This window comes from Lynx rufus, unplaced genomic scaffold (genome assembly GCF_022079265.1).
Source record: "Lynx rufus isolate CCGP_SWC_20201006 ecotype Redwood Valley unplaced genomic scaffold, mLynRuf1.p SCAF_5, whole genome shotgun sequence".
NCBI classification, from domain to species: domain Eukaryota; kingdom Metazoa; phylum Chordata; class Mammalia; order Carnivora; family Felidae; genus Lynx; species Lynx rufus.
In genome coordinates, this window is record NW_025814867.1 from 157,794,810 (window position 1) to 157,813,652 (window position 18,843).

Below are 18,843 nucleotides of genomic sequence, written 5' to 3' on the forward strand. Positions count from 1 at the left end.
CGTGTGAGGGGCAGGGTGGGGTGCTCTCAGCCCTGCCTGATGCCACTTGCCTGGAGTTCTTGCAGGCGCCCAGTGGTCGTCTCTGAACCTCTGGTCGGGGCCCAGGGGGCCTGCAGGCGTGGAGCTAGGTGTCCTGTCTCTGCTCACAGCGCCCCCACCGTGGTGTGTCTGGAGCCCCCTCGGGAGCTCAGGACATGCTCATGCTTTCCTGGGAGGGCCTGGGGTGGCCTTACAGCTTTATTTCCGGACTGTGTTGCCTTTGGCCCGGAGGTTTCCAGACGTACATCCTGGAATGGTGAGCATCCCCACTGCTTTCCTCGAGTAACCCTTGAGGGCGTTGGGCCGGCCCTCCCTGCTCGTAGGACTTTTCACCTTCATCGTGTTCCTGGTGGTGGCCCAGGGTTTAAACCCGGAGATGCGGCCGCAGCCCCTGCCGGTAGTGGATTTTGTTAACGCAGCACAACCAAGCGGCCAGCGCCACAGCCAGCCTTCCACCGGGGCCTCGCAGCTCCTGGGCGCTGCCTGGGGCCGTGGGGACACGGGTGTGATTCGTGTGGCGCCCGACGTGCAGAGGGAGACTCTCCTCCTTACTTGTAGGAATGAGATCACAGTCTCTTTAAGGGGAAGAAAAACTGTCCGGGTGCCCCAAGTGCCTGCCTCTCACGAGTCCGTGTCACCGTAAGGGCCCGACCTGCACATCTCTGAGCTCCGTGGTTTAGAACTTTGCCAAACCTTCCATCAGACGCTTTTCTCTGGCTCATCCTTAGCCTCCCTAAGGATTTGTTCTTTTATATAAGTTGGAACACGTGATCCTTACTCTGATAGCCTCACCACCGTGTGGCCTGCAGCCACGTGTGTGGCGTGGACCCTCTGCGTGGGACAGGAGGCGGGGGGAGGGGGAGGCCTGCTGCCCCGCCCTGTGTCTTGTGTCCACGCCCACGCCTCTGGCTCGAGCGCAGTCTTCCTGGGCTCCCTGGTATTTTCCGGTGCAGCAGCAGGAGAGCTTTCATGGCAACTTTTGTTCTTCAGAATAAGTCGTCATTCGGGATGCGGGACGTGTCTGTTCATCTGGGGAGTGTTTTCCTAGGGGCCAAGCCGGGACACTGGATCCGGCCGTTTGGTTGCCGAGACAGGTGTGGGTTCGGTGGGGACACGGCTCTTCACACACGCCCCCGTCAGGCGGCATCTCCCCGAACCCTGATACCCGAGACGAGCTGTGAGCCGTGAAGGTGGGACTGTGGCCACGCTCTGCCAGGTGTGTCTGCTCCTGAGCAGCGTCCTCCGGTGCAGGCTCTGGGCATGGGAACGTGCCAGGCGCCCTCACCCCTTCCCTCGGAGAGCGCGGCCGCTGGTGCTGCCCGCGGCCGGTTGGGCCGAGTGAGAAACGCCCTGCCGGACGCTCGTGAGCGCTGGTTTCTGGGCAGGCAGGGCGGCTGGGTTGCCCGTTGGAGAAACCGAGGCACGAGAGGCTGGCTGGCTGGCTGCCCCACGGCAGGGAGGAAGACAGGGGTCCCTGTGGGCACTCGCACCCTGCTCCCCGGCCTGGCCCCAGGCGCCTTGCGGGAACTGCCGTGGGGCTCGGGCTTCCACACACCGCCCCTGTCCTTGCCCTGATGTTCCCTGGCCCCGCTGGCCCTCCAGCCGATGGCAGCCCTTCCGTGTTGAGGGAAAGAAGCACTTTCATTTCCTTCACAAGCCCTGATGCTCCCGGGAGTGTGGCCCCGGAGGCTGGGAGAGCCTGGTGCAGAGCAGAGGGCGTGCGGGGCAGGTGGCCCGGGGTGGCCTCGCTTCCCTCATCCGAGGGGATCCCGGTGGACCAGACGGGTGGCACCGGTTCTGGACCGTCCTTGTCTGTGAGATCCGTTGAAGGAGTCCATCCAGAGCCTCGAATTCCTTGGACCTCTGTTTCCGGGGAGCGTTCTGAAGGGAAAGCACACCGACACACACACACACTCACTCACACGCGCTTGTTTGCCAGATTTCCCTGTGTGGTTTTCCAAAAGAGAAGCCATCTATGAGGCCACTCTGAAGGGACCGCTGTGTTGGTGTGCACAGGGCGGGTGCGGGCTGCGCCCCTGACTCCCTGCTGTGGTCCTCAGGTGTTAGCGGACGCCGTGGCTCGCCTGGTGCTGGATAAGTTCGGTGACCTGACGGACAACTTCTCCTCTCCTCACGCACGTAGGAAAGTTCTTGCCGGCATCGTCATGACAACAGGTAAAACATTGGGGCGCCTTTCTTCACGCCTAAAAAAGAGGGGAAGATGGTCAGACTGTGACCATCTCTGGGACCCTAACGGAACTATCTTCCTAATTCTTCAGAGTCCTTGTCACATGCAAACGTAGGAATTGCACCTACAAATGTTCAGTTTCTTAACCTCAGTTTTTTATTTGGAGACGGCACACTGTATTAATGTCTGGTTCCTGTGACCATAAATGAGTGGTTTTGATCTACTCTGGAAAAGGGCAGCAAAATGCACTTCTGTCATTTGAAAGTGGGACGTATCTGACTTCCCAGCTAATGGTGATGCCTCCAGATAGTTTGCGTGTGACTTTTACCGGGCAGACGAGCAGCTCTAGCAAGAGCAGAAATTGCTTGGGTAAAAAGCACTCTTTGGGATGACACATGAAACCCTATTAAATGAACCCGGAAGTCCCAGCAGGACAAGGCGCCCTCTCTGAGTTCTTTCCCTCACCCGGGGGTGAGAACGCTCAGCATCTCCTGCTCCTGGACCACCCCAAGAGCAGGAGGCCACAGCCGTGCCCCCTGCTGGGTCCCTGCAGCTGGCCAGGCTGGGGCTGAGTCTGAGGCTCCTTGTGGGGCCCTCTACACTGAGTCGTCCACTCAGCCCCGCTGGCCGTGTGCAGACATCCGGCCCTAGGGCCAGAGAGCAAGCCAGTGGTTTACCTGTCTACACCTGCCGGCCAGGGAGAACACCTCAGTCCTCTGTGGGGTCCCTGCTCCGTCCTTTTCTCCCGATGTCGCTCTCCTCTATCTGATTGTGGACAGGATGTGATTCCATGACCTTTGGCATTGATCCAGCCCTCGATGCCCTAGGACACGTGACTGCTGCTTTAATGATGATGGCTTTTCGTGCACGATGTGTTTGCCGTGGCACAGCTGAGAGTGTGTCTGCGGTAGCATGAAGGGCTCTGGACGTGACCTGGGGTCCCAGTTTAATTTGGGGTTTGAAGCCTGTGTTGTCTCCGTTTCTCCCTCTCTCTCTGCTGCTGCTCTCGACATGCCCGAGGGGTGAATGCTTCAGCTACTGACATGCAGCGTTCCCGGGGCGAGGCTCTGGGCCTCCGCCAGCGGCAGGCGTGAGCAGCGGGCGGCCCTTCCGTGCGGCTCTCCTCCTGGGCTCAGGGGCCGCAGACCGGCTCCCGGGGCGTTTTGCATCGTGGTGTGTGCATCTCGGGGCCTTTGCTCAGCACCACAGTTTACGCCTGCAGGCAGCACCACACAGCCCTTGGCCCGTGGCCCTGACGTCACCTGGCCTGCTTCAGCTCAGGCTCCCCGTGGTTGAATGACCCTGGGCAGGCTCTGACCCCTCTGGGCCTCAGGGCCCTCATCTTTGAGACGGAGACAGTGGTCGCGTGCCCCTCAGAGGACCCCACAGGACTGAAGTGAAACCCTCACCTAACTACCGCTTGGGGCACACGCCCTGCACTCAGCTGATAGCAAGTGCGGTTTACCGTCAGGCTTTCCAGGCCTTGCCCCGCGCCTGTCAGGGTGGACGCATTTCCCGTGCCCGAAGTCCCCAGCAGGCTTCACTCCCAGTACAGTTATATGGTGACAGGCATTCCTAGGCAGGACACTGTGAGTTACTTCTCTTTTCCTCCTCATCCCTCTGTGAGCCATTCCTCGTACCCTCCTTAGTGCTTTGCTATTAATTTCAAAACTAACTGCCAGACCGGTTAGTCGACCCTTACCCGGTGCTCCCTACCTGTACCCAGCGGGGCCGCGTCCAGAGGAAATGAGTCCCTTAGGTTCAGAGTCTGTGCACTAGAGGGGCAGGGAGGTTGGCTTCCCAGAAACGTTGCACAGCGAGTCCTCAGCGGGAAGTGCTTTGCGGAGCCCGGGTCTGCCCTGGTAAGAAGTAGGGGTGGGCGTGCGCGTGCAGATGGGCTGAGTGGTCGGCTCACAGCCCGGAAGGGAAGTCGCTGAGAAGGCACGCAGACCCGGGGAGCACAGGTAGGCACGCGTGCCTGTGCCTTCGGAGGAATAATGTCTCGTTTGTTTTTCAGGCACAGATGTGAAAGATGCCAAGGTGATAAGTGTCTCTACGGGAACAAAGTGCATTAATGGCGAGTACATGAGTGATCGTGGCCTTGCGTTAAATGACTGCCACGCGGAGATAGTAGCTCGGAGGTCCCTGCTCAGATTTCTTTATACACAGCTTGAGCTTTACTTAAAGTAAGTTCACTAAGTAAATCACTAAGGGGAGCAGGTTGCAAAAAATATTCCCCTCCCATCAGAATGTACTGCAAAACCTTTCATTGTTTCTATAATCTCTGAGAAACTCTTTAATTAAAACAGTAACTTTATTGGCAGCAGTGCAGTTGGGTCCCATTTTCCCATGAGGCTCAAGGTACAGACGAGAGCTGGCCAGGTGCCACACACACGCACGTGCACTGACCGCTGACGCAGTCGTAGATCTGAAGTCTGTTCGAGACCGTGTGCTTGTGTCTTGTGCAGCATGCGTGTGAGCAGAACTAAGCCACCTGGGACCATGGCCACCCATCGTGGTCACCGTACACAAAGACAGCAGGCCAACTGTCTAAGCTACTTTCCTTTATGCACCCGTCTCTATGTGTCGTCTGTTTTGAAGTCCTAAATGAGGAGGAGGGGAGGTCACTCGCATTCCGATAACTTGTTCATTATTGAGTGGACAGGAACTGTGTTCGTTATCATAACATGCAGATATTCTCGTTGCAGCTTATCTGTACCCTGGTGAAAACACTGGCCTCTGAAAGTCGTCGTCAACTATGGTAGACTAAACTTTGTCTACAGCTTTAAAGTTCCTTTTTGCAACTTTTTTCCTTCCAGTAGCAAAGACGATCAAAAAAGGTCCATCTTTCAGAAGTCAGAGCGCGGCGGGTTCAGGCTGAAGGAGAGCGTTCAGTTCCATCTGTATATCAGCACGTCTCCCTGTGGGGACGCCAGAATTTTCTCGCCACACGAGCCGATTCTGGAAGGTACGAGACCCAGTGCTCAGCAAGTAGCAACGTCTCGAGGAGATTGGTGATTACGTAGTAACAGATGGAAGAATAAACTTGCGTGAATGTCCTTTTCTCCCTTTTTTTGAAGAGTTTCACCTTGAAAGTGATCTGATAGGAATATATAAAAGCAGGAGATTTTTCTCTTCCACTAGTAATTTAATTAGAAAATCTTAATGAAATATGTTGATTCTGATATACTGAGGAATTAGAATAGAGTGAGGATATCAAACCAACATTGCTTTTAGTATTTAAATTTGGGCAGTCTGTATCTGTACATCGGAGGTGCGCATCATCTGTGTTTGTGATGAACTGTGACTCGATGCGTGTGTACCTGGGGTATTTGGCTGAAATTTCAGAAGCAGCACAGACCAGTGCAAAGGGGGCCCTGTCGCATCACATTTGCCTTCACCTGTGTTTGCATATGAGGTTGGTGCTTGTATTTGATAGTAACTTGTGTCCTCATGTCTTTTCCCCAGCTTAAGCATTATTTAATGCAAAGACAACATTTGAGTGCATGATTTTCTCTGGTTGTGAAAGTAACACATTCTCTCTCTGGATGGTGACTACATATTTTTAAAATTTAAGAAAAATGTCAATCCCCCATATTCCTGTAACCCAGAGACAGTCACTTTAGATGTTTGTGCATGTGCTTCCCTCTGCATTATTTACGCATCCCCATAATGTATTTTTGAAAATTTAAAAATGCAGGGAAAAAACGTAACAAACACTCAAATATCCATCCGCTAGAATTAGCGAATGTCCGCATTTTGTCCTGTTTGCTTCAGCTCATTTTTAATGATAGAAAGTAAACATTTTGGTTAAAATGGAAGCGCTCTTTAGAACCTACTTCCACGACTTTGGTTTGCCTTGTGTCTTTCCTGCCCAGGGCCCCGTGCGGTTGTCACTTACCGGGTAGAGAGAGCACGTGCCACACAGGCCCCAGGGCCCCGTGCGGTTGTCACTTACTGTGTAGTGAGCGCGTGCACACAGGCATAAACTCGACTTTAAATGTGTAGGGGCTGCTGCACTTGTTTGCCGTGAGGAGAGGAGAGGACTTTCACCTGGCCTTCCTCTCCTAGAACCAGCGGACAGGCATCCAAACCGCAAAGCCAGAGGACAGCTGCGGACGAAAATAGAGTCTGGCGAAGGCACGATTCCGGTGCGGTCCAACGCCAGCCTGCAGACGTGGGACGGGGTGCTGCAGGGCGAGAGGCTGCTCACCATGTCCTGCAGTGACAAGATGGCCCGGTAAGGCTTCCCGCCCGCGCGCTCCCGCAGGCGCCGTCCACCGCTCTGGGCCTGGTGTCATCTGCGTGTCCTGCCCCGTGCTCCTGCGCCCTCTGTGGGACCGGGGCCCCACCCAGGGTGTCGGGGGCCACCTTGAGAGGATCGAGCTGGGCCTCGGGCTGCCGTCCTTTGGGCTGCGTCTCTGCCTCGCCCTTGCGTTTGCGCGTGCACTTCTGGGGCATTGGGGCATCTGTGTGCTGCAGATAGTTTGCTCCCAGGGGCGCCTGGGGGGCTCAGTCAGTTCAACGTGACTCTTGATTTTGGCTCAGGTCATGATCCCAGGGTCATGGGATCGAGTCCCGCATCGGGCTCTGCGCTGAGCATTGCGCCTGCTTGGGATTCTCTTTCTCTCTCCCTCTACCCCTCTCCCCTGCTCATGCTCCCTGTCCCTCCCTCCCTCCCTCTCCCTCCTTGTCTCTCTCTCTCTCTCTCTCTCTCTCTGAAAAAAAAGTTGTAAAACGGTTTGCTCCCAGAGAAAACTAAAACTAAGGGTGTTCTCATTCTTGGTAGATGCCAGCTTAGTGGTCCTGTTCCCCACAGTTACCATTTGGGGTTTCTGTGAGTGCAGAGTGTCCCTAGCATCCGGTGTTGGGGGGGTGGCTTCCAGTGAGGTGGGGGCGGCTGAGACGCACCAGTTTGCGTTTGCTTGACAAAGGCTCTTTCAGACAAAGATGTGTCCAGGCCAGATTTTAGAAGGCCTCATTTCGTCAGACGCTGGTGTTAGTTCCAGTAGCTTGTTGTTTATTTTTTAACAAACGTTCACTTGAAAAAAAAAGGCAAGTAACGTAGGTAGGTGCGAGAAGTTGGATGGCACAAAAGCATATTAAGACAAAGATCACCTCCTTGTTCAGAGCTCTGCTGTGCGGCTCGTCGTGATCGGGTTCTTGACTGCTCTTCCAAAACCGTCACAGTTGACGTGCATGTATGTGCACGCATGTACCTGTTCAGTTGTCTGTAAGGTCTTTGTATTGACTTTCTTGCAAGGACCTTGTCAGAGAGCCTCAGGTGCACAGAACTTGAATCCGCATATGCTGTGGTCCGTTGCCCTTAAGTACAGGTGCACACTGTGCCCACCTTGATGAATTTGCTTTTTATGTGTCCTTCCTGTCCACCATCCATTCACTTGTGTGTGTGTGTGTGTGCGTGTGTGTGTGTGTGTGTGTGTGTGTGGTCTTGGAAAAATACATAGTGGTGTCATTTTAGGGTATTTATGTGTATGTTGTTAATTCATAGAAACGGAATTGTGTTTTAGGTGCTATTCTGTGTCTCGTAGTTTCATTCAACCCAGTGTTTGGACACTGTCCCCGATGCGGTGACAAACAGCTGGTTTCTGCAGAGACCCTGCCATAGTCATGGCCGTGCTGTGTCCGTGCCCTCGCCATAGAGACTTGGGTCTGCTCTCTCCACCACAGCACAGCCTGGAGTTTTCGTGAGCGTGGCTCGTCATAGACCTTTGCCGTCCAGGGTCTCTGCTGCACACGTGTAGAACTTCACGGGTCTCTGCCGCGCCCAGAACGGTCACGCCTGTGTATGCTTACACCGACGGTGCGTGAGGCTGGTTTCCGCCTCATTTCAAAACTGCTCTGTGGGGTGTGGAGCGGCTGTGCATTCGTTCATCTTTCTCATTGGAGTTACCTGTTCACACCGTCTACCCACTCGTCTTCTGGGTCTCATGCTTTTTGTCATCTCGACCGGCAGAAGTTCTTGTTGTAGCTGCTATTGCAGTCTTTGATGGTCGGAGAAGGTTCCGTGTCTTCTCCAGTCCAGACCCCCCTCTTCACTTGGTCCGTGCCACGCTCTGAGGAGAAACGCTTCGTTTTGTTAGAACCTTACCCGTTAATCTTTCACCCTGTGATTTGTACTTTTAGAATCTTATTTAAGAAATTCCTCCTCAAATTAAGGGCATGAAAATATTCTCCCGTACTTTTTTCCAAAATTTTTATCATTTTACTCGCAAACATTTGTGTTGTAAATAATAGTGTGGCTTTACTACTTTAGTATGGTGAGTCAGTTTTCCTGGGACCGTCTACTAAATAATCGAGACCCTCTCCTTTGATCTGTGAAGGCGTCCCTGTAATATACTGAACTCCCTTACAAAGACGGGGCTGCTCCTAGGCTCCTAGCCTCTCGAGTCTCTATAATCCAGTGTACTTGCACAGGTTCCACGGTTTTTACACTTCTGACATTTTAGTGTGTTTAAAGGTCTGGTTGGATAAGACTGTTCTTCATCCTTCTCTCATCACACTTGTAGCTTTTTACGAGCCTCTGTTCTTCTGTACATATTATAGAATCGGCTTCTCAGGTGCATACATGTCTTGCTTAGATTTTATATGGAATTGTGGAATCATGGATTGAAAGGGAAAGAATGAACATAAAGTTAAATCAGTCCCTCCATGAGTATTGTGTATTTTTCCATACATGAACTGTCATCTGGGTCAGTTATATGCCAGGCAGTTTTGACGGATTAATTCCTAGAACTTCATACTTCCTATATTCATGTGAGAATTATCTTATTATCTATTGTGTATTCTGGATAATTGTGGCTGATGTACACAAACACGACTTATTTTTATTGTGGCAAAAAACACGCGATGTAAAATCTATCACATTAACCATTTTTAAGAGTTTATATATATACTTTTTAATTTAATTTTTTTTAAATTTTTTAAAATGTTTATTTTTGAGAGAGACAGAGCATGAGCAGGGGAGGGGCAGAGAGAGGGAGACAGAATCTGAAGCAGGCTCTGCACTGTCAGCGCAGAGCTCAGTGCGGGGCCCGAACTCACAGACTGTGAGATCATGACCTGAGCTGAAGTCAGGCGCTTAACCGACTGAGCCACCCAGGCGCCCCAAGAGTTTATATCTTTAAAAAGCAGTTTTGGGTTCACAACAAAATTAAGAAGAGTGTACAGAGATTTCCCGTATACTCTGTGTCCCCACACATGGACACCCCCCAGAATGTGCATCTGTTCCAATGATGAACCTGCCCGGATACATCATAGTCACCCAGAGTCCGTAGTTTACATGAGGCTTTACTCTGCGTGTGGCACGTTCTGTGGGTTTGGGCAGTTACTTAATCACATGTATTTGTCATTAGGGTGTCATAAAGAGTATTTTCACTGCCTTGAAAATCCTCTGTGCTCCACCCTGTCACCCCTTCCTCTCCCCAGCCCCTGACAACCCCTGAGCTTTCTGTTGTCTCCATGGTCCCACCTTTTTCAGAACGTCACACAGATAGAATCATACAGGATGTGGCCTTTTCAGATTGGCTGCTGTCACTTAGTGAAATGCACTTGCGGACCCTCCGTCTTCATGGTGTCTTCATGGTGTCTTCATGGCGTGACGGCCTGCTCCTTCTTAGCGCCGAATACCATCCCGTTGCCTGGACGCACCCGTGTGTTTGCCCGTCACCTCCCAAAGGACACCTTACTGGTTCCCAGCGCTGGCAGTTCTGTAAACCATCTGTGTGCAGGTTTGGTGCGGACCTACGTTTTGAGCTCCTTTGAGTAAATACCAACGAGTGTGATCGCTGGGTCACGTGGTAAGAATGTGTTCAGTTTTGTAAGAAACTGTGAAAACATGTAGAGAACTACTAAAAATCGACAACAGAAAACCTGATTCAAAAATGGACGAAGGACTTGAAAAGCCGTGTCTCCGGGAAGATGCACCGACGGCCAACAAGTGCAGGAAGATGTCCCCGATCGGCTGGGACACACGGACCAAAACCACAGCGAGACACCCCCTCACACCCATGGGGATGTCCCCGCCAACAAAACAGGACAAGACAGGAGATGACAAGTGTTGGCGAGGACGTGGAGAGCTTGGAACCCTGAGCGCGGCTGGTGGGAATGTAGATGGGGCAGCCGCTACGGGAACAGTGTGGCGGCTCGTCAGAGCTCTAGCTAGAACTGCCATGTGACCCAGCCATCCCACTTCTGGGCATTCACCCCAACAACTGAAAGCGGGGTCTCCAGCAGATTCTCACTCACCCGCGTTCACTGTAGCGTTCTTCACAGGAGCCCAAACGTGATGACATGTCTGTCTGTTAAGATCTTTGGCCCATTTTAAAAACATGGTAGTTTGTTTTCTGTTGAGTTTTAAGAGTTTTTCACATGTTTTAGATAACAGTCACTTATCAGATTTTTCTCCCAGCCTGTGACTTGTCTGTTCATCCTGTGGACGTTGGTCTTACCCAAGCCGAAGTTCTAAATTTTAATGCAGTCCAACTCATCAATGTTGTCTCTCGTGGATTGCACCCTCGGTGCTGTATGTACACTCATCACCATATCAAGGTCACCTAGGTTTTCTCCTGTGTTGTTTCTAGGGGGTTATGGTTTTGCATTCTGCATTTAGGTCTGTGATCCTTGTGAGTTAATTGTCGTGAAGGGTGTAGGGTCTGTGTCCAGATTCATTTTTTTGCACATGGGTCCTCGGTTGTTTCAGCACCACTTGTTGAAGAGACTCTCTTTGCTCCCTGTGTTGCCTTTGTTTTTTGTCTAGGATCGGTTAACTGTGTCTATGTGAGTCTGTTTCTGGGCTTTCTGTTCTGTCCCCTTGATCTCTTCGTGTCTTGTTTTGCCAGTACTACAGTGTCTTGATTGCCGTTTGGATTTTGAATCCAGTTCTGTCGTACGTGTCGGGGAGGGATTGGTTCCTCACATTCTAACGAGGACAGGAGCCGGGCGGCCTCCAGTTGGCCTGTGCTTCTAACCAACCAGCTGTAGATTGGAGGTCTCAAGGACCTCCTCCTTGGATTCGGTTAACTTGCTAGGGTGACTCACGGATCTCAGAGAAACATCTCCCCCACTAGATCACTAGCTTGTTATAAAAGGATATAACTCAGGAACAGCCAGATGAAGAGACGCAGAGGGCGAGGCATGGGGAGAGGAGGGTCAGGGAGCACCCACGCTGTCTCCAGCCGTGCTGCTCTCCTCACATCCACACACCCACCAACCCGGAAGCTTCAAATCCTGTCCTTTGCAGTTTTTATGGATGCTTCATTACATAGGCGCATTTGATTAAATCATTGGCCATTGATTTTTTTTTTTTTTTTTAAGTAATCTCTATATCCAACATGGAGTTCAAACTCATGACCCAAAGATCAAGAGTCGCACGCTCTACCAACTGAGCCAGCCAGGTGCCCCAAATCATTGACTGTTGGTGATTAACTCAACCTGTAGCCCCTCTCCCCTCCCTGGGGGTCAGGGGGATGGGACTGAAATTCCCAACCCTCTAAACCAGCCCTCCTCCTTAGGTGCTTTCTAAAAGCCACCTCATTAACATAGCAAAAGACATCTGTAAGGCTCTTCTCAACCAGGAAGTTCCTAAGGTTTTATAGGAGCCTGAGCCAGGAACCATGAACATGAACAAAGACCAAATATGTATAAGACCAAGATACATTTCTTACAAGTCACAGTATCACAGTTACTGCAGTTTTATCGTAAGTCTAAAAGCCCCCCAGTGCCAGTCCTCCGACTGTGTTCTCCTCCTGTGCTGCGTTGGTGGTGCTGGGTCTTTAGCCTCTGGTGAACTTGAGAATCATTTTGTCAACACCTGCAACATACCTTGCTGAGATCATGACTGGGACTGACCAAGCTGAGAAGAGCTGACATCTTAACAATACCCAGTGTTCCTGTCCATGAACATGGAATATCTCTGCATTTATGTAGTTCTTCTTTGATTCTTTTCTCGGAGTTTGGTAGTTTTCCTCATAGAGATCTCATACATATCCTGTTAGATTTATACCTAAATATTTAATTTTTGAAGGTATTAATGTAAATGGTATTATTTTTTTAATTTCAAATTCCGCTTGTTCCTTGTTGGTCACACTGACCTTTGACCAAGGTGCAGTGGTGATTCATGGAGGAAAAGTCTTTTTAACAAATGATGACTGGACAAGTGGACCTCTCTATGTGAAAACAGACAAGGGAACTTCATATTTTCACCACATACAGAGATTAAAATGGGCCACAGATGGGGGCGCCTGGGTAGCTTAGTTGGTTGAGTGACTGACTCTTGATTTCGGCTTAGGTCATGATCCCAGGGTCATGGGATCGAGCCCTGCATCGGGCTCCATGATAAGTGTGGAGCCTGCTTAAGAGTCACTCTCCCTCTGTCCCTCTCCCCTGCTCGTGTGCTCTCTCTAAATTAAGATAAATTTTTTTTAAAAGGATCATAGATAGTAATGTATAAAAGTTGTAGAAGAAAACGGGAAAATCTTGGTAGTTGTAGTAGATATTTTCTTAGATATAACACTAAAAGCACTCTCCATAAAAGGAAAAACTGATAAATTGGACTTCATCAAATTAAAATTGCTTCTCTTTAAAGACACCATTAGAGAATGAGAAGTTATCACCGACTGGGAGGAAATATTCGCAAATCGTGTATCTGATAAAGGGCCTGTATACAACATATAAATTTAGACCCTCAAAACTCAACCAGGGGGAAAAGCAGTTTTTAAAATGGGCAAAATAATCTGAATGGACACTTTACCAAAAAAGATGTCAGATCAGCACACGATAAAATGCTCAGCACCGTTCACCATCACTAGGAAATGCAGGCGAGGTGCAAAGTCCTGCTGTGAGCTAAGATGAAAACAACCGGCCACGTAAAGGGTTGACAGGGATACAGGGAGACTGGTGCCCTTGTCTTCTGTGGGCGGGCGTGTTCTTTTGAAGACGGGTTGGCGATTTCTTAAAAGACTAAGGATGTGCCCGTCGCACGCCCCAGCCATCGTGCTCGTGGGTGTGAGGTGGAAGTGGAAGTGCACGTCCGCAGAGTCACACGTGAGTGCTCAGAGCCCCTTTGTGGTAGTTGGCAAGCAGAGGCAGGCCAGCCGCCACCTGTACGGAAGTGGATAGGCACACAGTGGGTGTCCATGCGGCGGGTACTTGGGGGGGTGGGGATGAACAGTGCCACCCGGTGCACTGCGGGTAAACCTCAAAATAACCGTGCAGAGGAAGAGAAACCAGACAAACAGGAGTGCTTGGCGGGTGATTCCATGAATTTAAATCCTAGAGAATGCAAACTAACCTCCAGTGGCAGAAAGCAGGTCAGTGGCCGCCCAGGGAGGGGCAGCGGGGGGGACATAGGACAAGGAGGACTCCGGGGATGATGGGTCTCAAGGGCACAGGCAGAAGTCGCCTCTCACTACCGCGTGGGCCTTAATATGTGCCCTGTAGTGAGTGTCAGCTGTACCTCAGTAATACCCAGAAGAGGAAATCACAGTGGAGATTAGAAAATGATCGTCAGTCACAAAGAGTCGCACAGCTAATCAGTTACAAAGAACAAGCTGTAGGTAGTTACGTGCAGGGTTGTAGGCGACTTCAACAGAAGTAGGTGTTGACACTGAAATGAAATGAAAACAGCCTTCCAGAAAAATGTGCATTCCTGAAACTGACTCAAGCATAGGTGGAGAGGGGAATATGTAACCATTAAAAATACACACGTCACACCCAATCCCAGGAAGGAAACAAACTGAAGAAAACCAAAGAGAGGAGAGGGCCGTAGAGAAGGCAGACCCGCTCGCCTGGACGGCTTTGGCGTGAACTCCCTACACTCCTGCAGAGCTGAGGATCCCTATTTTAGGTCATCTTTTCTAGAGACTAGAAGACGAGGGAAGGATCCCCAGCTCACTTTTTGGGATTATTGTCACCTCTGTTACCACGGCATTAAGGACGGTAAAGGAAAAAGTGGCAAGCCATCCTCAGTCATAAAAACCCGCCCACCCACACCAGAGCCAATAGTGCATTTTCAATAGTTGGATCAACTATTGAAGTTTCTACAACTCCAATGCAATTTTAATCAAATGCCCTAATTTTTTTTACAGCCCTTGGGAATCTAATCCCAGCACTCAAATGGAAACGCAGCAGTGTGAGACTGGTAACGACTGGTGGCAGCTTTGCCCGCATTTGAGGGGAAACGTAAACCAGATGGAAGTTTATTTCTGTCTCACAGAAAGTCAGGTCCAGAAGTAGGTGGGTCGTCCAGGTTCCATCTTTCTGCTGCATCCAGGACGCATCTTCTGTCCTCGGGGCGCTGCAGCGCCCCCTCCCCCCCCCCCCCCCGAATCCTCCGGCGCCTGGTCCGAGCTGCCACGGTGGCAGGAAGGAGGGGCCGCCCGGGGCGGCCCGGCCGCCGCAGGCACAGTCACGTGGCAGCTGTGTCCCATCACCTGGAACCCGGCCCAGGCGCGTGCAGGCAGCCGGGGCCAGCGGGCTCGCACGTCGCCCCCCCCCCCCCAGCCGGGATGGCGGCTGTGCTGCTTAGAGGGGGAGGGAACGGGACTGCAGGTGCAGGCGCTGCTGCGTGTGGGATCTGCGGTCGGCAAACAGTCCCGGAGCGTGTTTATGCTCCGAGAAAAGCAGGCCCCTTCACACGGCACGCAGAAGCACGTTCCAGGCAAATTACGGAGCTGAACGCGAAGAGGGGGTCCTGGCCATCCTTGTGGCTTCCACTTAAGCAGATTTCTCAATCAAGGCGCAGAAAGCCCAAGTTAGAAAGAAAAACATGAATAAATTTGACTAACTTGGAGATTTAAAACTTATTTACCAAAACCCCGTTAGATACAGTGAAGAGAAAAGCCACACACTGGGGAAAGAGACTCTGACCTTTATAACCGGCAAGAGGGGAGAACCCAGCCGATAAAGCCCGGTAATTCAGAGGTGCTGCCTGAAGAAGTGTCCCTGCAGGCGAGAAGGAAACGTTCCAGGTCTTGTTGAGATGGGGTGACACTCGTGAGCATGGCAGTCAAAGCTCACGGACGGGAACCCTCACGACCTGTGCCTGTAAACTCGTTACGCATCATCCGTGCAAACAGCAGACAAGACAGACACACAGGCCTGGAGGAAAGGGGGCAGGATGCTTCTAGAAGGGACAACATGGAGACAGCCACCACCCCTGCTGCCTCTCTCACCCCCACGGGTGTGGTGTGTGGGCGCCCACACGCACAGTTCTCCGGGTCCCTGAGATGCCTCCTGGAGCTCATGCAGACCCCGCAGATTAAGGGCTGGGCCTCACGGGACTGCCCCCCCTGCAGATGACAGTTACATCTGCTAGAACTGGGCCCGGGGCTCCCGCACCCTGTCCCACTCGGCTATTGGACTCAGTCCTCGGGTTGAACAATTTGCTAATATAGCTCACGGAAGTCAGAGAAAACAGTTTACTTAACACCTACCGGTTGGTTATGAAGAATACAACTCGGGAACAGCCAGGTGGAAGAGGAGAAGGTTCGGGGCGTATGGAGCATCTGCGTCTCCGGGCATATGGCACCTCCCTTCCAGCTCCTTGCTTGTTCACCGCTCCCCGCCCCCCACTGCCGTAGCTCCCTGCGCCCTCAGGGTGGAGGGGTTCCGGCCCACTTGTCCCTATGGACCGGCCCCCACCCTCCCGGGTCACCTCATTAGCATAAGCTCCAGAGTGCTTGAAAGGGGCTTGAAAGGGGCTCGTTATTCCTCATCACACCAACACCTGGCCAGGGGGCTGGAGGGTTAGAAAAGTCCTCGGAAATGCTCTGGTGGCCTGCAGGCTACCAGCTGGCTGCAGTCTCCACCCCAAGGGAACAAGAGCATCTCGGGAGTCCCTTCTGGAAGGCAGGGATGACCTGTGTCCCTCCCAGAGAGGCAGGGTCACTCCATCGGAAGAGCACGGGACAGGGGCAGGGGGCAGGCTTAGGGGCGAGGCCACCGTGGGCTGGGGGCGGGGAGGGAGGCACGGCACCGGCGCCAAGGGTCACCAGGTACCATGCGTCTGTCTGGTGGGCGGTTTGGCCGAGAAGGCTGTGGGGGGGCAGCCTCGCGGTGAGTCCCGTGGAGAAGCAGGTGGGGTGACCTTGGTTCTGATGACCACAGCCTCTGTGCGCCCAGCTGCGTGGAGCTGAGGGAGGAAGCCGGGGCTTCCTGTGTGGGCACACTCCGAGACAGCCCAGTGGGGAGAGCCGTGCGGTGGGGAGAAGGGCCCCCGCGCTCCCGCGGAGGCCGTGGGCGGCTGTGGAGAAGCTTCATCGGGGACCTGGCCGGGCGACAGTGCTCTGAGCCCTGGCCTCCAAGAAGTCACAGGGGGAGGAGAGCGAGAGAGGCCGGAGCGTGTGGGCACCTGCCAGGTTCTTCCTAGCATCGCCCGGCACAACGCCGTGGACCCCTGCACCCTCACGCGGGGCTGAGCCCGTTTGCAGTCTTTGCAGAGGGCGGCTGGGGGGCGTTGTTTGCCTGGAGCCCGGCGGCGTCTGCTCTCCTCGCCCTCCCAGGGCTCTGTAAGGTGCATCGGCAGGAGCCCATCTGCCAAAGCGGGGGGCACACCCCGCGTTCCCGCCAGGGCCTCCACGGGGCCGTCACGGCTCCTAGAGTCCTGCCTCGAAGCACGTGCTCAGAATCAATGACTCGTTGCCAAGTACAGGGTTCTGCAAAGTCACTGTTTTAAAGGTTGTCCTGGGAGGCCGAGTTCCCCCTAAAATGGTCTAAACCCCTACGCAGGCTTGAATGTACATAAGGAGGGCTGCCCTGCGATTTTTGTAAGCACTTCATGCTTTCTCTTGCAGGATAGGAAGACCTGCGTTTGACCTTCCTTTTTAGGGGGTGGGAGGCACACGCAGGGCTGGGGGCTCCCCCTTCAGCGTGCGTTATTGATCTGTACGTGGCAGGTGTGTAGTTTGAGCGCCGGGAGAGCTCAGCGAATACAGCCGAAGCCTCTCCTCCGTGGAGCTTGCACGCTGGTTGGGGATGTGGGGGGAGGGGACAGCTATGACCGGTAGACCGTAGATTATGTAGGTAGCCCAGGAGGGCACACGGGAGCGCCCCCTGAGAGGAACTTGCTGCAGAGACTAACAGGCGGGGGTACCGTACCCAGGAGGCTGGAGGACCTGGGAGGAGTGGCCGGGAGCCCCCTCGCCCCTGGTGGCCCGAGCATGGGAGGGGGGTGGGGGGGCAGCAACCGGTTGCACAGACCTTTGGAACAATGGTGTTTTCTAGGGAGAAGATGGGGGCCTTGGAGGGTTTTGTGCACGGGAGTGACCAGGCCTGGCCTGTTGTCACAGGGTCACATGGCCTCTCTCCATGGATGGGCCACGGCGGTGGGGGGGGGGGGTAGGCGACAGCGATGCAGCAGGTGGGGACCTGTGACTTGACCTGCGGGAGCAACGCAAGGAGTCGGCTCCGGGGTCTGTTCTGAAAGGAGGTCCCCAGCACTGCTGGCTGCCAGCCGGTGACAGGAGCCGGCAGGAGAGCCCGAAAACAGAGCGCGGAGCTGGGTGGGTCAGGAGTTCGGGCAGAGAACCCTGTGCTACCACTGGTTGCCAGCATTGACCCACTGGGCACTGCCCTTTGTCCCCTTCCATGAGGGCGCGGGGGGCCACTGGACTTCGGCCTGAAGTCCAGTGGCCGTGAGGTGAGAGCAGTGTGAGCGGGGGAGGGAGGGCTCTAGACGGAGTGGCCTGGGCCTCACTGCACGACACCCCAGCCCCGCCCCCACGTCCTGTCTAGACCCCGCAGCCCCCCAGACCCAAGCCCAGGATGTTTCTAAGAGGGGCCTCACTTCCCTGTCCCCACCCGCTTGTGACCTGCAGACGGCCTTCCCACGGCCTCTGCCTGTGGCTCCTTCCTGACACACAGAGGAACGTGGAGGTGAGTCGTCTCCTAAAAACACTTCCACTAAATTAGATGTAGTGGTGGCTCCCCACTGGCCTCAGGCTGCCCGGGTAGGTCCTGGCCCGGCCTTCCCCCGACCTTCCTCTCCTTCCTCTTGGGGCAGCCACCGCACCCCCTCCCAGGTCTGGCTGGGCCCCCAGGACCCAGGTTGCAACCCAAGGTTGCCCTCAGGACCTTCCCCGAAGTTTTCCTTTTCTGGGGACCTTGCCTTCCCTTGGATTGATTTCCCTCCACTTATGTTCTTGATCGTGTGTTTGCCTTGGCTCCACTCACTCTCAGTCCAGACGGCCCTCTGGCCCCAGAACATGTGGGCCGCGCCTTCCCAGCCCCACGGACTTGGTGCCCAGCACCTGCTGCTGTCTGTAGGACGTGGGAAGGGGGCAGGGCCGTGCCGGTGCGAGGGCAGAGGCTCAAGCAGGAGCCTAGGTTGTCAGTGACGGGAACGCATCTTGACCAGCGTCAGCCGAGCACACGGTCGCCCGTCCTGCGCCGTCCTGCTCAGGTCAGTCCCCGCTGCGGGCCGGGGAGGGCCGGCCGCTGCAGGGACCTCCCCCCCACCCCCGGCCGAGCCTCCCTGCGTGTGTCAGACCAGGCTCCGCCCGGGGTTGTCACCAAGGAGCAGGCAACCGGTTTGATGTTTTCAACGTCTCCTTTGCAGTTGTTTTTATTGGAAGTAATAACATAAAGATTTGCTTTCT

At 53.6% G+C, this 18,843-nt stretch overlaps 1 protein-coding gene across 1 annotated transcript in view; it reads left to right on the forward strand.

Moving 5' to 3' along the window:
* ADARB1 (adenosine deaminase RNA specific B1) overlaps positions 1 to 18,843 on the forward strand; it is an 82,449-nt gene that overhangs the window by 42,995 nt on the left and 20,611 nt on the right. The window contains 4 exon segments of the mRNA XM_047099886.1: positions 2,100 to 2,214; positions 4,245 to 4,413; positions 5,047 to 5,195; positions 6,299 to 6,467. Coding sequence (XP_046955842.1) covers positions 2,100 to 2,214; positions 4,245 to 4,413; positions 5,047 to 5,195; positions 6,299 to 6,467 — 602 coding nt within the window.